Source organism: Sardina pilchardus, chromosome 15 (genome assembly GCF_963854185.1).
Source record: "Sardina pilchardus chromosome 15, fSarPil1.1, whole genome shotgun sequence".
Taxonomy (NCBI): Eukaryota; Metazoa; Chordata; class Actinopteri; order Clupeiformes; family Clupeidae; genus Sardina; species Sardina pilchardus.
In genome coordinates this window covers 31,267,639-31,288,360 of record NC_085008.1, presented here as the reverse complement: position 1 = coordinate 31,288,360, position 20,722 = coordinate 31,267,639, and the positions used below count along the sequence as shown (strand labels likewise).

General features: G+C 43.8%; 2 protein-coding genes across 4 annotated transcripts in view; one reads left to right on the top strand and one right to left on the bottom strand.

The window, feature by feature from the left end:
- The first annotated feature begins 1,562 nt into the window (after positions 1-1,562).
- On the top strand, positions 1,563-4,767 carry tm4sf4 (transmembrane 4 L six family member 4). The gene is made up of 5 exons (XM_062556073.1): positions 1,563-1,859; positions 2,540-2,629; positions 2,887-3,026; positions 3,397-3,580; positions 4,095-4,767. Exons 1-5 carry the CDS (start codon positions 1,686-1,688, stop codon positions 4,110-4,112), a joined length of 606 nt encoding a protein of 201 aa, XP_062412057.1. The 5' UTR covers positions 1,563-1,685; the 3' UTR covers positions 4,113-4,767.
- Positions 4,768-7,109: 2,342 nt separating this feature from the next.
- Positions 7,110-20,722, bottom strand: part of wwtr1 (WW domain containing transcription regulator 1) — a 43,933-nt gene continuing 30,320 nt past the window's right edge. For 2 of the 3 annotated variants that reach the window (XM_062555560.1, XM_062555562.1), the window contains 4 exons: positions 14,980-15,254; positions 12,314-12,441; positions 10,870-10,985; positions 7,110-10,330 (listed from right to left, as the gene is read on the bottom strand). In XM_062555560.1, the coding sequence (XP_062411544.1) occupies positions 10,152-10,330; positions 10,870-10,985; positions 12,314-12,441; positions 14,980-15,254 (698 nt within the window). In that variant the 3' untranslated portion in view covers positions 7,110-10,151. The remainder of the gene's footprint in view (positions 10,331-10,869; positions 10,986-12,313; positions 12,442-14,979; positions 15,255-20,722) is intronic. The other variant, XM_062555561.1, reaches the window with a different exon arrangement.

Sequence of the window (20,722 nt, the reverse complement as noted above, 5' to 3'; positions counted from 1 at the left end):
TGCTTTCCCCATTACCACTTGAAAGTTTGACAGTAAAAAGCCATTGAAAATAACTGTGTTCTTACATGGTATATCTTTGATCTGTACACTAAAATAAAACCCAAAGTATATAGGCCTATCCGTAAGTTGTTTAGATTTTTCACAATTAACTCATAAACACAAGGTGGCATTTTGTCTCAACCATACCCTAATATAATTTTATTGAGTACAGTTGAGACAGTAGCATGGTAGCCTACAGTTGAGACGCCTATTCTTGATGCTGGAAGGCTGACTAGCCATTCACTGCAAATGTAGCAAACTTTTTAAAATGTGTAATCTGAGTGTTTCTTTTTATTTTAATCCTTTTTTTAATTTATTTTTTTTTAATCTAAATTGGCATCAGATAGACATAAAGCAGGGACAAATGTTTAAAGATGAAAATATCTTTTTTTTTCTTGGTTTTATCATGGCTAATTTTCAAATTATGATGTAATCGTTAAAATCTTCATGTTATAAGATATATTCATTAATAATACATAGTTTAAATATAAAAAACATTCATTTTATTGACATTTGTGTTCTATATTGCCTAAATGCCATCATAATATGCACAAATAAACACCATGCAATCCAATGGGATTTTATCCGGGTACAGTTGAGACAAAGTGTCTCAAAAGTACCCTTCTGACCATCTTGCACATTTTTCTAAATAATGCAACAACCTTGCATGAAAGGATGTCATGAAATATGTCAGTTTGTAGAGCACAGAATGACCTTTGCAATGATGTAAGAAAAGTATAACAGTCACATTGGAGTAATAAGATATTCACTGTGGAAGGAACATGGTTAAGTGAAATTCTCACTATGGTAAAAATACTTTTGCCAATATCTTTGGACAGGAGATATGCACAGTGTCCAAATTTCCCATGATTAAAGAGAACACTAACACACATATGTATAGCAAAAATCATAGATCAGGCTTGGTTTGCAGGCAAGATATTTAAGGTGTCTCAACTGTACACATGACCCAACTGTACTCAGTCTACCCCACAAGGAAAGAAAGAAAATCTGCAATATTTTGACATTGCATTAGGCTACTGGTTGACAACAAGCCTACTTTGATAGCCTAGGGCCTACCTATGACTGTATGTGTGGGCTATATGGCCTTTAAATCTGATTGTGGTAGCCTGAAATTTCACAGGAGCCATGATTGTAACCCCACACACTCACTTAGGCTACAGTGTAAACCCCCACGCTCATGTAAAGGCAGATGAGTTAGGAGGATTCCCAGGGCCCTACACTGACAGGGGGCCATCATGTCACATTATTGGGGGGGTACCTGCTGACAATCATTATGCTATTCATGGAAATTGAGCAAAACAGGAGTGTTAAGTTGTGCACTCCTCCACACTGTCACGACATCCACCAACCCTCTCTGGAATGATCCGATAGCGGCAGCAGACCAACCCCATGGTAGAACATTAACAGAGCCATGGTTGTCATAGTGAAATAACCCGGTGTAAATTGAATTTAAGGCAGTGACATCATCTCCCGTGGAGACTATATATAGTCTGTATCTCAACTGATACTCAGTCAATTTGAGCTGTGGATTTCTGTGGAACTGGTATTTGTCTTGTCTTGAGGGGACACTGAGTGATTTTGGCGGAGACTTTTTTCACATCTGTGGTAGCCTTTCCTGTTGAACCATGTGTACTGGTAGCTGTGCTAAGTGCCTGGGCATCACTCTCATCCCCCTGGCCATCCTGTGTCTGCTCTGCAACATCTTGCTCTTTTTCCCTGGAGGCAAAACCGTTGACAACAATGACCACATCACAGATGAGGTGTGGTACTTTGGCGGGATCTTCGGCTCTGGTGTTTTGGTAAGAGAATTACAATAAAGCAATAGAATTATTGTTGGGACAAATATTGTATAACAATATGGAACTAATTGGTCATACAAGAGATATGTACCTAGTCTCCAAAACCTAGGAGACAAAGATCTGACTGATTGAACAGGGAGGGGGTTAGAAAAAAAGATAACTACGCTCCTATAAGCATGAAAACAATGTCTCAGACTATGTAGTCTAGGTGTGTCTGTAAATGATTTGTATTTTGTTGTTTTAGATAATGATATTTATGATGATATATAATGATATTTAGATATAGCCTAATAATTGGACATGGAATGTCCAATTATTAAGAACAAATTAATTTGAAAATAAAATTATTATAATCTATAATAGCACAATCTCCACATTATTTAGGCCATTTTGAAAAGAAGGTGTGCTACATGGGGACAAACATTGAGACATTTATAAATAACTAAGGTTAAGTAAATGTAATTTTATGAATGTACACAATTTGAATTATTTTGAACATGTTAAACAGTTTTAAATGTGAAGGTCTGAAATTAAGCAATTAAATGGTTAAATCCTGAAATATTTCCCATGAAAAGAAAGCACATCCGCGTATTCACACATATGTGCAGTTCATCCAAAACACCTTAACTTACTGAACAGCTTTCAATGTGTATGTAACTCTTAATGCCCCCAATGTCCAGATGATTTTCCCAGCTTTAGTCTTCCTGGGTCTGAAAAACAATGACTGCTGTGGCTGCTGTGGAAATGAGAGCTGTGGCAAGAGGTTTGCGGTAAGAGACTTGCTCTCTCAAACATATATCTACAACCAGCAAAAACAGACAAAAACAGCAAAAGATATTATACATAGACACTGATTAGACACAAATTCAAACCCAAAGATACAGTATAACCCTAAGCAATATGGATATATAACTATAACATTTCCCATCATTTCTGAAATGGCTAAATGTTTGATTGATAGTCACATGAAAATCAGATCCAATAGCTCCAACTTCTTAAATTGATTTTCATCCTTGCTACCTTTCAGATGTTCACCTCTATCATATTTGCTGCTATTGGTGTGGTGGGAGCTGGTTATTCCGTTATCATCTCTGCAGTCGCCATCAACCGGGGACCCAAATGCGAAATGTTGGGTTCGGGCAACTTTTCATACCCATTTGTAGAGGGGTAAGGGACACATCATGTTCACCACCATAGAATGAAAAACACTGTTACTACATTACACACTGGATTCAGATCAATTATCTATGAAGATGTATCGGGCTAATGGTCGACTCAAATAACACATGCCCTTGACTCTTTCCATTATTCAAATGCTGGACAGTTTTATTACCTGTGATGTGATTATGTTTTGAGCACAAGATTGAAGCATACAGTATTTATGTAGAATTCAAACATCATTATTTCCCACCTGAAAGCAAAAGTCTTAGAGTAATATCCATGTTGCAGTAACAGTAGTGACCTGTAGACCTACAGGCAAACGTGTGCTGCTTTGCTCCAAGAGTCTTATCCCTCTGTGGCCTGTGGGCTTTTGTAGAGACTACCTGTCGAACCACAAACTCTGGGATGCCTGTAAAGGGCCAGGGGACATTGTGACCTGGCATCTGACCCTCTTCTCCATGCTGCTGGTCATGGGACTGGTGCAGGTGGCCCTCTGCGGCTTCCAGGCCATCAACGGAATCATTGGCACCATCTGTGGGGACTGCTGTGGATGCTGTGGGGTGAGAGCGCGAACGCACACGCACACGCACACAAACACACACACACACACACACGCACACACACGCACGCACACAAACACACACACACACACAGAGAGAGAGAGAGTTTATGTATGTTTATGTATATTACATGTACAATGTATATGTAATTGTCTGTCTATGCATCTACTGTACTTGTGTACATGTAATTGAGCTTTGGCAATAATGCTATTGAAACATTCATGCCAATAAAGCTTCATTGAATTGAATTGAATTGAATTGAGAGAGAGAGAGAGAGAGAGAGAGAGAGAGAGACACTTGCATGGAGCACACAGGAACTAAGCCCTTAATAAAAGTTATATTTGAATATTGACATTTTGATTATGTTGCTTCTGTGCCACTGAAATTATGATTTAATAATAGATGATATTTCTCAATGTTGTACTTTTCCAATTGATTGGATTTTATTTTTGTATTATTTAGATTTTCTATAGCTTATCTGAACTGTTTTTTGTTGTGTGTTTTTGTTTTCCAGAGTAGTGAAGGTGCCTGAAGGATCCACAACTGAGAAGTAGCATCAGTCCTAAAGTTGTGTTTTACTTATGTATTTATGATGTTCAACTGTGCTTTTTTAAACTGACTTTTTTGTAACTGATTTCTATAGTTTTGCCTGATGGAAAATCGTATGATGGCAAAAGGGGCCAAAACCCTAGTCTTTCACTCGTAAATATTTATTTTTGCACATATTAGACAGTTTTGCCTTCGAGAGCCATTGGGAGTAATGATGCCATAATGCTGATGAAATTATGGTTTCACTTCCTCTTCTAAATCTCTTCACTTCTTCTCACCTACTGTATGTTCATTTTTAAAGGCAACATAAACATCCACAGTATGTTAAGCATTGTAGAGCTATGTCATAATTTTCAGTAACATTTTCTGAAACAAATTCCAATAATTTAAGTCACTGACTTTGTTTTCCTCAAGAACTTTTGAAATATTTCACCACCTTTCAATAATGCGGTGGCAACTTGTATCTACCACAACTTTGCCTGTTCCTCTCACTAGAGTGAGTATCTGGATATGTTCCTGTAGCTTGCTCCTCCTCATTTGCTTTGAGGGTTTATGCAACTTTACAGCTTAATTCCATGCTGTTCTCGTTAATACACAGACATTGTTTGCTTCCTCTACTCTGAGTAAACATTTACTGTTTCCCCAAGCTGTTTCTGTGGTGTTTTGTCATGGAGTTTTATAGGGGGCATTTATGGTGTGGTTCTGTTCTGCCTTATGGCACATGATGTCCAGGGCCAACTGACCAGCCATAATCAGCTCAGAGCTATTTACATAGCCATGGCAGGACAAGAGCGTCTGTGCTCAGATATCAAGTGAGCATCTCATTGCTTGATGGGTGTGAGTCAACTTGCTTTGTGATTGTTTAAGAGAGCAAGTAAGCCAACACACCAGCCAACAAACATTTTCTCAAAGATTCACAATTTCTCTTCTCAATTTCTTATTGAGAGTATTGTAATCAGGTCTTAACAGTTCATCAAATGTTCATAGAGACGGACAGAGGGTGACCTACCTCGGCCCTCATATATGATGCAAATCTGGCTCAGACTGCAGATGCTGCTATTTGGTTTCACTTTGGTTAATATGACCCAACAAGCGTGGGCAGATGCCTGGCTGTTCTTGTTTAAACCTGTTAATAAATATCGGGGGTAAATATGTGATCTATTATTGTGTATGTCCCTTCAGATCACTCACTGTCGTGTCATAGCAGGGTGCGGTCCCCAAGGGAGGCTAATGAGAGATGAAACTGCATTTGTCCTCATGTGACCCTGAAGAGTTCAGGCCAAGTCTGGCTACACCATTTGGGATTTGACCTGATGTAGGCGTCTTAAGACGTGCAAACTCAGATTATTTCTGAGATTCTGATACGTTTTCAACCCTGACGTATGCACAATTCCGGTTTCTCATTTAACATTAATATTTCTACATCAAATACATGTCACAACATATACAAGAAAATAAGAACATTTTGCCGTTGCTATTTGACACTTCTGGGAGCTACAGGCTGACTGGTGTAACACACTTCCAGTTCATTATGCTGAGCTAGGCTAACAGCAGGGGATGTCACGTCAGACTGAGTTATTGCATACAGTATACCGAGAAGAAAAGAGGATGTATCCTCTAATCTAACTATAGAGTACTGTAGATGCAAATAAGAAAGTCCCCAACAAATGTGGCGTTTTCCTTTACAGTTTTTTCCAAATACACACTAAAATTAAGGTTATCAGACAGTTAACAATACTTAACACTTAAGAAGCAAAACACCTGCGCAGAGCAGTACAACATTAAGCACAAATTCAGCTTCACACTTTTTGCAAAACATTAGCCTACACACAGTGAATGTCAAAACGTAAAACACATTTTAACACCTTAGACACAGATAAAGATTGTTAGGTACTTCCTTCTCATTACAAAGCCCTGGCTTGCCAATGACCACACTAATGAACAAATTGAATAATCACATCTACCAGGTGTGTAAGCACACATGTGCAAAATTGAAAACGCAGCACTCAGGTGTGTTATCCTCGAGGGGCGTTCCCATTGATCTATAGCTAACACTGGATAGACTATACCATTGTTTTTCGCCCCATTATTCTTTATGTCGATCAGTGAGGATCGAGGCCCGAGGAGCGAGGGAGGATGTATAAAAGCCCAAATGAGAGGCACCCATAGCCTGTGATGTGGATGAACTCTCATGGCTTGATCCAGCTAGACGGAGAGATGATTAGAGTATTACGTATTGTTGTTGTTTGTATTGTTGCTTTAGTTTTTCTTCAGTGACTGTAAGTGTACAGTACTGTAAGTGTATTTGTGTACACATTTTTATTTTTCTACATTTTACAGTTGTAAGAACTATAATTTTGCCTTTTTCTGTTGATTGGCTGTAACTGAACATATGGTACAGTGAAAGAAAGAAATATTGTCTGCAGCATCAGTTTTGTGCATTGCTTGATGAGGGTTCATCAAAATATTTTTGTAATCTAAATTGTCCTAATGCTCTCAAACAATATGTCTGAATAAGATCCATATATTGGAAGAGAGTTTTTACAGATGTGTTTTGAATTTATTGTGTTGGTGTGTATAAGATAGCGACAGTGTGGAATCATTCAAAGAATGTGTTAGTGATATGAGAACAGTATAAGGTTTTATCAATGTGTGTATTGTTTTGACAGAAATATTTCATTTAGCTAACAATCTGTTATGTTCTGATGATTGGGTGTTGTGTTTGGTTAATTGTGTGATGTGTTTAGACAAAAAGAGCCCCGTTTTCAAAATTGTGTGTAAACGATTGGAAAAAACTGTAAAGGACATTGTGTAATACTGACCTCTACTGGTCATGTTGATCTAACATTTTATGTAGTCAGATTGAATTTTACAAGTTGTGGGCCCAAATGTGTATTAAGAAATCTTGAGATGACCATATGTTTTCATACCTGAGAAACAGAACATTGTCGCAGTAAATCAAGACAGAAATAACCCAATATAAGTGGTACAGAACCATTTTTTATTTGATTTTTTAACAAGTTACAAGACATTTTAGTTTCAGAGACCTCTTGATGAGGTGACATTGTTCATGAACTTCACACTGCCTTATCCTGGATACAGTAAACTGCAGTCTAGTTTATGTGTGTGTGTATGGATGTGTGAGTGTGTGTGAGAGAGTGTGTGATTGCAGAGCTCTAGCATGCCTTCAACATCCACATACCCTGTTATTCTACTCTTTAGAAAATAAAAAAGTTCTCCCTATGTGTGTGTAGCAGAATGTTGCACTCTGCAGGATTGCATTGTATGAATGCTACACATACCGGTAAATCTCTGACCATTCCATCTACATGTTTTTAAAGCATTATTAAACGTGTTCTCAAAACCCACATTGACTTTTGCCACATTTTCTTTACCCAAAGTGGCATCCCCATCACTGCAGCAGTTTTACTTTTATAAACTGAAGCACATGTGTCTCTCAGTACAGCAATAGTCATATTCGTTCTCTTAAGCTTGACCTGACCTCTGCCTCTCTTGTCTTCTCTGCTATTTGTATTACTCTGCAATGCCCACAGTGACAACTCTAGCATGAGCTTGTTCTGGAATAACATTTTTAATACATATCTAATACAATTGAAAAAAACAAAACAAAAACAATGCCATTTTTTTTTTTAAAGAAAAGCCTTTTGAATTGTTTAAGAGCTTGTTAGGAAAAGCACTTTCCTAAAAGCAGCTCTTGCTTCAGCCCTGTTCATAGGGTGGCCCCTTAAGTGTTGAAGGGGGAGCGGTAGGCCCCACTTTTGAACCCCAGAGCATAGTCCACAAAAACAGGGCGTCATCAATCCCAAGTGGCTGTCCTGTCCTCCGTAGAGATATAGGAGGACCAGCGCGATCTTAGGCATCCATTATGTTCACAAGCTCAGACCCAGCAATGAGCCAATCAGTCCTAACCGCGTGAAGGACGTCATGAGCCGTTTTGGTAAGTGTGTTTGTGTGTCTCCAAGTGTGAGTGTGTGTCGTGTGTGTCGTGTGTGTATGTGTGTGTGTGTGTGTGTGTGTGACCTCACATCTGTGTCCTCTTTGCTCATGTTTATTTCCCACACCTCGTGCTGTCATTTTAGTGTGTGTGTGTGAGAGTGTGTGTCTATCTTCACCCGCTCCGCCCCGAAACATCCCATAATGTAATCCCCGATACAGTTAAGTCACCATAGAGAATGGAGCAATAGTCCACCAAGGCTAGGAATAGCATATATCTCATTCAACATGCAAGTACAAATGAACTTAGACAGATGTAGAAAAGAAATATCAAACTGGATTTAACACCACCACAGTGAGGAAGACAAGATTGTGTTGTTCGCTTCGATGTGATTATCCAGTTTGAAAACAGAAACAAACAAACAAAAAAAAATCAATCAGTCCCATTGAACCGCTGACAAAATTACCTCGGGTATACAAAATACTATCTTTGTCTATTCCCTGCAGGTATTAGAACACATGCTCTCCTCTGAGAAGCACCTCACCCTACTTTCTGAGACCAAATTTAGAATACAACAAGGATCAGACGGGTCAATTTGCTTCTATAAAGGATTATCAAAGCCACACATTCAACCAGAACCAAAACAAAGGTAGGAACTAAAAATGATGATCTAGATGACCTAACTTCAATACCCACTTCATCAGATATCTTGAATCCCTTGCTGATTTGTAGTGCTTTGAAATTTTAATTTCATTAAAAAAAATAAAAAAAAAACTAAAATCTCTCTCTAAAAATGAATCATAGCTCTTGATAAATACTAAAAATGCTAACTCTATATTAAAAGTCATAAATGCACCAGATGCAAGAAACTCATCTAGGCTATTTTACAGTATATAAAAAAGAATACTGTAAGCAGTATAAAAGTACATGATACAAAACTTATGTCTACAAATTGCATTTCAGAGACATGGAGCTTTAGTGATAGAAAAGCTAAATCAGCTTAGAACAGTTATGCTGACCAAATATTGCTTCTTTAGAAGTTTAGCTGAATAAAAATTCACCTTTTAAAGCTTTTATAGTAACATGGCACACAGTAGAAAAATGATTTGGTATTTTTCTGAGAAGTATGCAAAAAAAGAGGCAACACTTTTTAAAACATTTCGGTGCCCTAATTCTTTACGCACTCGCTAATGTGGATACTGTGTGTATAGCCACTGAACAAATGAATTGCTGCATGACAAACACACACACACATACACACACACACACACACACACACATACATACGCACACACACATCACATCACATTTTTTAAAACAAGCCGCCATGGTCTAAATGCGCGATCATGGAGTCCCAGCGTGTGGAGTATTTCATGCACAGTATTCACATAAGCACTACAAAGTAAGAGGTTGGCCACTGTTAACTAAAGTGTAACCAAAACACAAGGAAGAAAGAAAAAATACTTTGTTCATAAGGCTGCATTGTTGTTCGAGGGAAGCCCGATGGCCTCAAAGACTTCAGAGTTTAATCAGACGCTGAATTGTGGTGTTGCTGGATCAGGTGCGGGCCTCCATTTTACTGTACACTGTGGCTCCATCTACTGGCTGTGTTGTCCCTGCTCCTGGTTTAAAAAATATAGCTCGGGAAGACCAACAGGCGGCCCTTTCCCCCCCTTGCCATGCTGCGTCACCCCTACACAGAAACAGGAATGCTATAGATTTCCATTTATTCTAAATTTGAGGTGCTAAAAGTGAATGCTATCTCAAACGTTACATAAAACATTAACTTTGTTCCATTTTCTTGAGCCATGACTGGACATGTTCAGCTTTGTTCTCGGCGTGATGAGGGACCTTTGGTTAGCGTCTGCATTCAGCTCAGAATTCAGAGGGATTTCACTGTGATGTGGTAGCTATTCGCACAAGAATAATCAATGAGTTAATGACAACAATGCTTTTACACGCGAGTAAAAACCTTGGAGGAGAAGAGTTCACAGATTTTTACATAATAAGAAAGGTAGCAAAATAAAGTCTTTTTTAGTGTGTTGACGGTCTGACTTCCTTGCCGTTTTAAAGCCAGGTGAGGAAAGGCTCGCTCTTGTTGAGAACCGACTCCACATCGAGGATGGGCATGAGGTCGGCGCCCTCCAGGGTGCCCAGGTCTACGTTGGTGCCCGGCAGGGAGTCCAGGAAGTCGGGGAAACGGCTCTGCTGTGGAACATTCATGTTGCCCTGCGCCAGGTTTTCTCCTGTTGACAGAGAGAAAGAGAGGGAAAAAACAGGCATTTATTTATGGTGCTCATAAACGAAATGTTGCATACTGTACATGTCTTCGTGCTTATGAGGACAAATGTGTATTTGGTCAGGTAAGTTTGCTTCTGGTAAGTTTGGAACATTTTGTGCCAGATACGGCCTCTCTTCAGCTTTATTTTTATTCTTTTATTCTAATATCTACTGTTCAAATAGTATTGAAAATACCCAACTAATATTTATCTTTCTGAGTAAAAAAACTTTTGCGGCTATCTGGGCTTTTTCAAGACCATGGGTGATTTAATCTACCAGAAACTCCTGTACACATGACTCCCAGACAAGCTGTACAAAGTGGTTGTACTTTCAACACGTTCCCTTGGCTCTAATATTTGGGATTTCTGTATCATATTAATTCAATAAAAAGGTAGGAAATAAGAAATGGTTGGATTGATATGGAATAGCCCAATAGTGTATAGAGTATTTTTAATGCCACCGAGCCAAAATGAACTGTCTGATGGTTATAAATCACTATCCATACCTGTGTCCATGTCCTCCATGTTGTTAAGGAAGTCCTCTGGAGTGGTGGGGCAGTTGGTGTAGCAGTTGAGGCCGAGGCCACTGTCCGTGCTCTGCTCCCTGGAGTGGTAGGGCCCACTGTGGTAGGGGCAGACAGATGACCATGAGACCAAGCCAAAGACTCACAGTTTATACGTACTTACTCTTTTACTTTAAGTTAACTTTAACTTGCTTTACTTAAGTTGTAGAAATTGTTGTTGAAATTGTTGTTGAATGCTTTCTAAATATAAAGTTCTGTACTATGCCTATGTATGCATATCCACTTGATGTGGATACATCACACTGTGTTGGTACTTCCTCATCATATTCACATAAATCACAGCTGTCCTGGTAGTGGTCTCATTGAAGTAAATTATGGAAGAACTAAGTACTCTCCTAAGACACAAAGTCTCTTGTCCTCCCTCTCTGAGCAGCTGCTGCATCTCCCCTAACTACAGGCCTCCTCCTGTGTCTCCATGCTCTTGGCTGGATAGGTGCGAAGACACTGAGCCTCCTGTTCTGCCGTAGCTTTTTGAGGGTTAGGAGGGCAAACGCTGAGGCCAGTGGAGCGGATCGTGCCCGACACGCGGGGTCACGACACCCAGCTCTTGGCCCGCCGCTCATGAATAGGCTGGCATGAAAAGGTGCGCTGTGGCACGGCGGCGGGCAGCGGGCATGGACCCGCGGCGGCTCAGAGGTGTAAATTGAGGAGGAGTGGCAGCTGTTTACAGCCAAGAGCTGACCGGTGCGGCCCTCCCGAAGCACAGGGGCCTGCATTCACTGGCCAGCGCTAATAAGCTGCTTTACGGGAATCTCAACACCATGACTGGATTTCGCCAGTTTCGACTGTGCGCCGGCCAAGGGAGGCCTGGATTAGTTTCATTAATGCCAGCCTTTTCCCATATCTACACGACCGGATCCAACACACACACACACACACACACACACACACACACACACACACACCTCCCTTCTAAATCAAATAGCCATTGCGAGTTAACACAGTCCAACAGAGAGCCTTTGAAAGCAGGGAGGATGGCAGCCTTCTGACGCTGGTTAAATGAGCCGGCACAGAGGAGCTGGCTGTTTGATGGCCAAGGTGGTCACCCAGCTGTGTGCCGTCAGACTGGCTGCACTTCAGAGTGCAAGTTAAACACAGAGGACACACTTCATGGAGCAGCCGAGAGGATAAAGAAACTATTGGAGGACAGATAACAGGGAGACACAGAGGGAGACGGATAGAGACAGACACAGATATGAGAACACCAACACCATGAGGAGGATGATGATGATGATGATGAGCAAGACAGCGTGTTGAAGAGTGCTTGGCCTCAGCACTCAGAACAGCAGCAGGAGGAGACAGAGAAAGAGAGAAAAAGAGAGAGAGAGGTGGTGATAAAGACAGCATGTGCACATTAAGAACTTGCCTGTTGAGAAAGGGGTCCGATCCGCTGGTTGGCATGGTGCCCTGGTTCATGGGCGCTGGGTTGACGGCTGGTGGCACTGCGGTCATGTTCTCTGACTCCATGGGCAGCTGTCTGCACAGCGCCACCTCCTGGGGGAAACGAACAACACTGAAATACTACATCTGCACAAGGGAGTTTTCTTTCCTAATTAAGATTTTTTTTTTTGGGGGGGGGGCTTTTTTGCCTCAATTCATAGGACAGTGAAAAGTGAGACAGGAAACAAGCTGGAGAGAGAAATGGGGTGGGACCGGGAAGTGACCGCAGGCCGGACTCTAACCTGGGTCCCCGTGGGCTCTCAGACCCATGGCATGAGCGCTGTAGCCTGTTGCGCCACAGATACTTTGTGCTACAGGACAGAACATGATCATGTGCTAGGATATATCTTAGAACATCATGTGCGGTATAGTATCTTAGAACATGATCATGTGCTACATTATATCAACGAGTATCCAGTAGCTGCTATGACAGTTGAATGACTCATCCTTGCAAGCTACAATCACATGAGCCACAGGGCTATTGTATTTCATCTGTTTCTGTATTTTCACTTCGAGCTAAAATTACACAGAAATACACTGAATTATACTGTATATAATCACAGCACAAACACAGTATACTGAATCACATATGCCGCAAGAAGAAAAAAAAGAAGATGAATCTTCTTAATGGCACAACCATGACATCTCTGATGTCCAAATCCCATAAAAAAACAATGCTGACCAACAGTGAGACATGGCACCTGCCCGTGTGGGGGGATTTTCTTTTTTTTTTTTTTTTTTTTTTTAAACCTGGCCTTGTGAGCGCGCTCAGTTACAGGTGTGTGCTTGTCTTCTGCACTACAGGAAATTCAATCTGCCCCCCCCCCGGGGCTGTATGTCTCCTTCTCTAGAGGCTCTGCGCTGGTGCACCAAGCAGGTCCGGCTCTATTGTGTGTCTGTCCACTAAGCTAAAAGAGTTCAGAGAGAAAGCCCCTGTGCGCGCCGACATTGTTCCATTTTACTTTCTGTCTAAGTGAGACATTCGAGCAAAATGGCTGCCCGTCGGGCCGTGCCACGTTACAACCCCTCTGTCAGTACAAAAGCGAGCGAGAACAAAAAAAAAAATCTCTGATGTCGCTCGCTTTCAGAGGCATGGCTGAGGGCATTTGATACAGAGGGGTTTCCCCGCGTGTACAAAGTCAAGGAGGTGTCTGTTCCCTTTTGTTTTGCTCGACCACCAGCGCTTGTAGTTGAAGTTTGATTCTCCACTCGGCCTGTCAACACGGAGCTGGCGCCCTTTAGACAAGGGGTCAGGCCGGTGAGGTCATCACTCCTCCGGCTCCAAAAGGGAGGGGCCTTACAGATCAACAGCTGCAGGGGAGTGGGAGTGGGACAGTGGTGGAGGAGTGCAGTCCGAGAAAGGGAGAGAGAGAGAGAGAGAGAGAGAGAGAGAGAGAGAGATGGAAATCTTTGTGCTGCCAAAAACACATCACTGACTCATCATTTTCAGTCAGGCTCAGAAAAGTAACACAGCTGCCTTTCAGGTCCCTCGGCACTCTGCTCTCTTTGCTGCCTTTTTTTTAATATTATTTTTTTCCGTCTCTCCTCTGCGTACTTTTGGGAGACTTGCGGTTGGGAGGCTGGGAGATGGGAGTCCGAGAAGAGTGCGGGCAGATTTCGCAGCAAGATAAACATCTCCTGAGTGAGGTAACGGCCTGGACAGCAGCGAGCGGACGGAGGCCCGTCCTGTAAACACTGTCTGCTCGCATCTTGCCGAGAACAGGGATTCACAGCTCCTCAGTATAAACACGAACGCCATAAATCTTGCTCCTTTTTTAGCAAGTTCTCCCCGCCACTGTGAGGTTCATTCGGCCAACATTAACAGGTGTGGCTGGCCACAAAAGAAAAAAAAACAATTCTGCCCTGCTGCCACCAGGGGCCGCTCAAACGCATTGAAGCCCTTTCCAAAACGCCACATAAACAATGTTTTTCAGTCCCACTCGGGGATATAGATAGGTGTGACTTCAGATGGCGCGGTTACGGGCCAGAGACTGATTGCGCTCCAAGAGATCATGGCCTTTTCAAGGGGGAGGGCTGCCGGGAATCGGTTTTTGTCACAGGGCTGGTGAGCCATTAACGATTCAGCGTTCTTATGTGAGGAAGAGGTTGATGAGTAATTGGCTATTCTGATTGGGCCACCGGTGTGGTGGAGAGTAAACAGTGTGTGTGTGTGTGTGTGTGTGTGTGTGTGTGTGTGTGTGTGTGTTGCAGCAGGAACCCAACAGGATGCCTGGGAACACAGCGGAGAGAGCATTGTCTTTGGGACTCGCAGCTACAAAAGGGAAGTGCTGTCTGTCCAAACAAAAGCATGTTGGTCATATACTTTTATTAGGTGTGAGGACAGCCTCTGTCCTGTGGGAGAAAATGGGAATGACGAACAGAACCCACACACAGACACACACACACACACACACACGGGCCACATGTTCCGCTGACACATAGGGATTCATGACCTAGTTGTTTGTCGTTCTTGTTGCGAGCTTTTGGTGACTGTGCTATGGTTTGTGTGCTTATGTATGTGTGCTGTGACTGTGTGTGTGTGTGTGTGTGTGTGTGTGTGTGTGTGTGTGCTTCTCGGGTACGATCCCTCACCTGTCTCATCAGCTCCTCCTGTCTCCTCTGGATGCGCTCGCGCTCCAGCTGGATCCGCTGCAGTCGCATCTTCTGCTGGTGCTGGGCACTCATGGAGTTGGGCAGGGCCATCATGCCCGCCTGGGAGCCCTGCTGCTGGGCCATGGCGCCAGGCGAGCCCATGGTCTGGGCCTGAACCTGCTGCTGCTGCTGTTGTTGTTGCTGCTGCTGTTGCTGCTGCTGCTGTTGCTGCTGCTGGGCATGCTGAAGGTGTTGCTGGTGGTGGTGGGACATCACTGTGAGAAAAGAGACACAGAAGTGGAGATGTTTAGACTGACTGCACAGACGCGAAACAAGGTCAGACTGAAAGGGGGAAGACTAAAAAATATGAGCAGACCGCTCATACTCGTGTTCATTTGAACAAATCAGAGCCATTTGACTATATAAGGCAGCTCCATCCTTCCAGGCACCCCTCTCTGTTCACTGTGGACACCCATGGGGGGCTATAAATACGCTAAAGTTCGCTAGAGTTGACGGAGAGAGCAAGGGAGAGGAAGAGAGAGAGAGAGAGAGCGATAGAGAGAGAGGAACAGAGAGAGAGAGAAAGCGATGGCTTTGGACCTCACATTAGGAGACAGTCCACATGTTGGGTAATAACATCTATTTTGTACAGATGTGCTGTGATGACACTCCTGTCCAAGAAAACGGCATGAGGGATCTCAAGCAGACCCAAACATGGCTCCGGAGTGAGCGAGCGAGGTGGGGGGAGGAAAGATAAAGAGAGAAGTGGAGAGGGAGAGCGGGAGCAACTGTTTACTGTTGAAATGACACAAAGTTCTCCTTCAGACTTCTCCAGCGTTACCCAATAACTCACTTTCACACAGCGTCTCCAAAAGGGAGATGGAGAGACAGAGGCAAAAACCAAGAGAAAGCCATTAAAGAGAGGGAGAAAGGGAGAAAGGGAGAAAGGAAGAGAGAAAGAGAGACAGAGAAAAGAGGAGTCCAGCCAACAAATCAGGATTGGACTGGATCAGTGTGGGTTTGCTCCCACACAAACAGTAGGCCCACATTTCTAAACAGCTCCACAGATGTGAGCAATCCAAGAGGTAAACACAGCCTACGTGGTGGAGAAGCAAGGGGCGTGCGCGCACACACACGCGCACACACACACACGCACACACACGCACACACACAGACACAAACACACACACAGCGTCCTGTGCTACAATCAAACTTCCTTGTGAGTCTATAGGGTTCCCTGGGGTAAAACAACTACAAAGAGTCAACAAAAAGTCTATCTCCAATCTCCTGTTTAATCTCCACATTATGTTTTCAAATGCTAGCAACGTTGGACACTTGAGCACTCCTATTACATAAATGTTCGCAGCCTTTGAAAGATGGAGGCAAGGTTGGACACTTTATTACAAACACACTGCATTAGCTCGAACACCAAAACAAAACCATAAAACATCGGAGGACGGGGGCAGGGCACAGTGTCGGACTGTTCGGTTTTGTGCAAGGCTGTTCCAATTCAGCACCAACATCTTCTTGTTCTAGCCTTTTAGAGAACAGACAGAAAAACACTGCCAGCTCCAAGGACAACAGCCATGTGGTACAGCACACGACATGCTTTGAAATTTGCGACTTGTGTTGCCAGATTTCACATTTGCCGATGCAGGATATTGACTGGAAAAAAACATTAAAATAGTCACTGAGCATGCATCTCAAGGCAGTCTGCACTACCCGTCTAAAAACGAGCGTGTGTGTGTATGTGTGTGTGTGTGTGTGTGTGTGTGTGTGTGTGTGTGTGTGTGTGTGTGTGTGTTGTGTTGTGCAACACAAAGTTCTTGAGAGAACGAGGGGAAAAAAGGGAAAGATGTCCCGTAAAAGCCAGATGTGGAGCTGAGAAGAGGAACGCTTCACAAAACCCAGACAGTGCGTGATGGCTTTAGGGGGGAAGGCTATATCCTTATAAATGGTCTCTTGGCAGAACTGCACAGTCACCCCTATACCTGGATGAATCTGGAAGGAGTTTGTTTATAAAGGCGTGGATTGCTTAACTGAGGCCTACGAGGCCTCATGCTTGTACAGGGTTATGACTTGAGAAATTTGCTGAACTTCCCTCCACAGCCTTTCACCAAATTCTGGCTCTCTCCCTCTTCTTAAATAACTTTTATAGAGATTGGGAAAAACAGGAACAGCGGCCAATGTATTCCCTGGCCCCTCTTCAATATGACACATTTTGAACACAAAAGCTTGCCTTTTGGGCATTGTTAATGTTGCATAATGCACAATGGTGATGGTGGGGAGTATAACCCACTTACTGGCACTTAACCAATCTCCCCATTTCATTAAACAAGGTCATTCCCTGCCATGCCTTTTGTCTTGGCCGCCGTAATCTTTTTCAGCACAGAACTGGGTCTTAAGACTGGTGAGAAAAAAAAAATCGTATTGTCTCTCAGACAAACCACCACACATGTATATTGTTGGTTAATGTCAAATGTAGGTTTACAACCTATTACTATACTAGGAAGTGCCACAAGGCTTAGTACTAATACCCATCCCATTGTCACTCTGGTAAATATCAATGTTGGCAAAGATTACGCTTTATGTCAGCATATTGCCTGTTGCTACCTCCTTGTGTTGATAGGTTTGTGTTGATAGGTTTTATCCAGTGGAAAAAATACATACTTTTTGGAGAGTCTCTGTAAAAAAGTTAAAACAATTCCTGATGGTAAAGGCAAAGGAGTGTTTGTGTACATTTGGACCATCTGTATGTGATCACATGAATTGGTAACATGATTTTACCATTAGCAATGATCTCCTTGTTATTTTTATGAGAAACTACTTTCATTTAAAAAGCACTTGCCCTTACTGCGATTCTAGATGAGCACATCCAGTCTTGTTTGGTTCTCACACATCTGCAGGTCTTGTGCAATACCAGCTGCACATATGGAGTGGCAAACACACACACACACACACACACACACACACACACACACACACACACACACACACACTTGCTCACACGCACATGTACACATACACACACACACACACACACACACACACACACACACACACACACACACACACACACACACTCTCACACGCACAAGGCCCAAGACTTGAGTTCTCAGGGTCCATAGCCAGGTTCACCTCTGTCTGTGGCCGGGCTCAGTGACTGGAGCAGGTGGAAAAGAGCCCAGGGGCGCCCCGTCTGCTTCCCTAGCAAACGTATTGTTCCAGCACATGGTCTGCTGCTGCTGCTCACCGTCGCCCAGATGTGGCACAGGCCGCCCCAGTCTTGGCCTCATATTGGAGGTAGCCTCGAGCCCACCTCGCCCTCACTCCAAACACACACACACACACACACACTTCACCTTCCGCCCAGACTGCCCCGACTGCCCCGACCGTCTTCCAGCCAGTGCTAGGTGTCACAGTGGCAGCCATGATTGAAACCACATGTTGGGAGTGAGGCCGGAGCGCACGCCAGCGCTCCCCTCTCCTCTACGCTTAGTCACGACAACAGGGTGGGGTTAGGGCAGAGAGAGAGGGGGGAGAGAGAGAGGGGGAGAGAGAGAGAGGGGAGAGAGAGAGGGGGAGAGAGAGAGAGGGGAGAGAGAGAGGGGGGAGAAAAACAGTAGAAGAGAGAAAGGAAAACACCAGGGTCAGTGAGCGAGCACTTGCTCGGAGAGAGGGAAGGTGAAAGCGACAGGCAACTGATAAGGGTACGGGAAAAGGGGAGAAATGGAGAGAGAAAGAGAGAGAGAGAGAAAAGAGAGAGAAAGAGAGAGAGTGCTACAGGGGAGAAACAGTGAGAACTGAATGAAGCAGGGGGAGCTGCCAACAAAGGCCTTCTTGTTTCGTTTATTTCCCAGAATCAGCATCAGCTGTCCAACAGGGTCAGCTAGGGAAAAAAAGAGAGAAGGGGGGGAGGGACTGGGACTAAAAATGCTTCCAGTCCCCAAAAATCTGTACCACATTAAAAGTCTGTGATATCCTGTTCCTGACAAGAGCCCTCTTCACACACCAGCAGCAAAACTGTGATTGTGACTTTTGAGTAGGTTAATGTGTGTGGCTTTGTAAACATGTGTTTCTGTCCACCAACATTGGAGTGACTAAGAGTGCATATGAGCATGAGTGTGTCCATATGAGTGATTGGATGAGTCACCTGAGGGAGTATTTGAGGATGTTTGGGTACATACAGCTTTGTGACTGTGTGTGTGGAGGCGTGTGTGTTTGTGTGTGTAGGTCATGATAAGTACATGTTGGTGAGAAGAAGGGGGTGTGATTTTGAGTATGAATATGCATGCGTTCAGTCTAGTGGAAGAAAAGAAACTCTCTTCTCACGCACAACCCCCCCCCCCCCTCCCTTCCCCTTCCCCTGCCCCCCAGACCACTACTACCCCCACACCCTCCACCACCACCACCACCACCCTCACCACCACCACGTGCACATGGGACAGGAGACAGACAAGCCTAAACAGGCTGGGCCTCACTCTAGAGGGCCTCTATTCAACAAAGACAAAACCAGCACGCTGTTTCAGTGAGCTCATCCACGCATGGTTCTGGTGGAAAACACTCTGCTCCCTTACGAACTACAACTCACTTCAAATCACACTCCACCCTGTGCTCTACGTTCGTTTCAGGGCAATACACCTGGAAGAGGTGAGAGGGAGGTCCGACCTCAATACACCTGTGACCTGGGACTCAGTGTGGTCTTTCGAGGGACAAGGTATATTTTATTAAGACGGGTTATCCTAGAGATAGCACAAAGACGACACAACAGCTATTGTTTGGGTTTGGGTGGGTGTAGGCACATATTAGAGAAGCCTCGGTGGGTGTTAATTGGTAATGGGTAGTAATTCGGCGTAACTGGGTAAGTTCTCCACACGGGTGGAAGGAACCCCTCCCTCCCCTGACCGCCCACATCTCCCACCTGCGGAGACACCCCCGAGAGGAAGCATAGGGGGGGGGGGCAGGGCAGTGACTGGGTGCGGTGCCGGGGGCTTGTCGTGCCCTGCTCGTGCCTCTTATTCGGTGCCGTCGCCCTCTAGCAGGGGAGATCTGGTCAGCCCCCAAGACCCAGCGGGAGGTCACAGCAGTATTGGAGTTGGCCGGTAACATGCGCTTTGATGACCCAAATACTTATGTCCCAGATAACACCAGAGGGACAGATATTCATACTATATTTGCTTACACATGCACGCACGCACGCACACGCACACGTACACGCACACGCACACATACACATACACAAACAAGTAAACAAAAAAATCTGTAAGAAAGCATGCATACATACCATCACCAATCAGGCATTAAGGACACTTTTGGGTACACAACTACCCAAGTGCTAACACACACACACACACACACACACACACACACACACACACACACACACAAAATCACACAAGGTTCGCCATGCAAAACCCATTTCACAGAGTCAGCAGCAGCAGCACCCCATATCTAGGTATGTCAGGAATGGAGTGGCCTTCACAATAGGACTCTCAATTACAAAGGAACTTGGAATTTCGACCACTCTTAAGAGATGGTGTGACCTTAACCAAAGACAAGTCCATCAAACAAAGAGCATTCCCTAGCTTTTTGCCTCTCTGTCTTTCTTTCATTGGCCTGGTTTCAGTGCGGATCTCTTTCAGGCATCAGCTCTGGTGCAGAAGGCCAGGTCCCGGCAGTTGGCTGGGCCCTCAACATTCCCACAGAGGCCCCCGGAGCACCACCACCGCCGGTACTCCTCCAC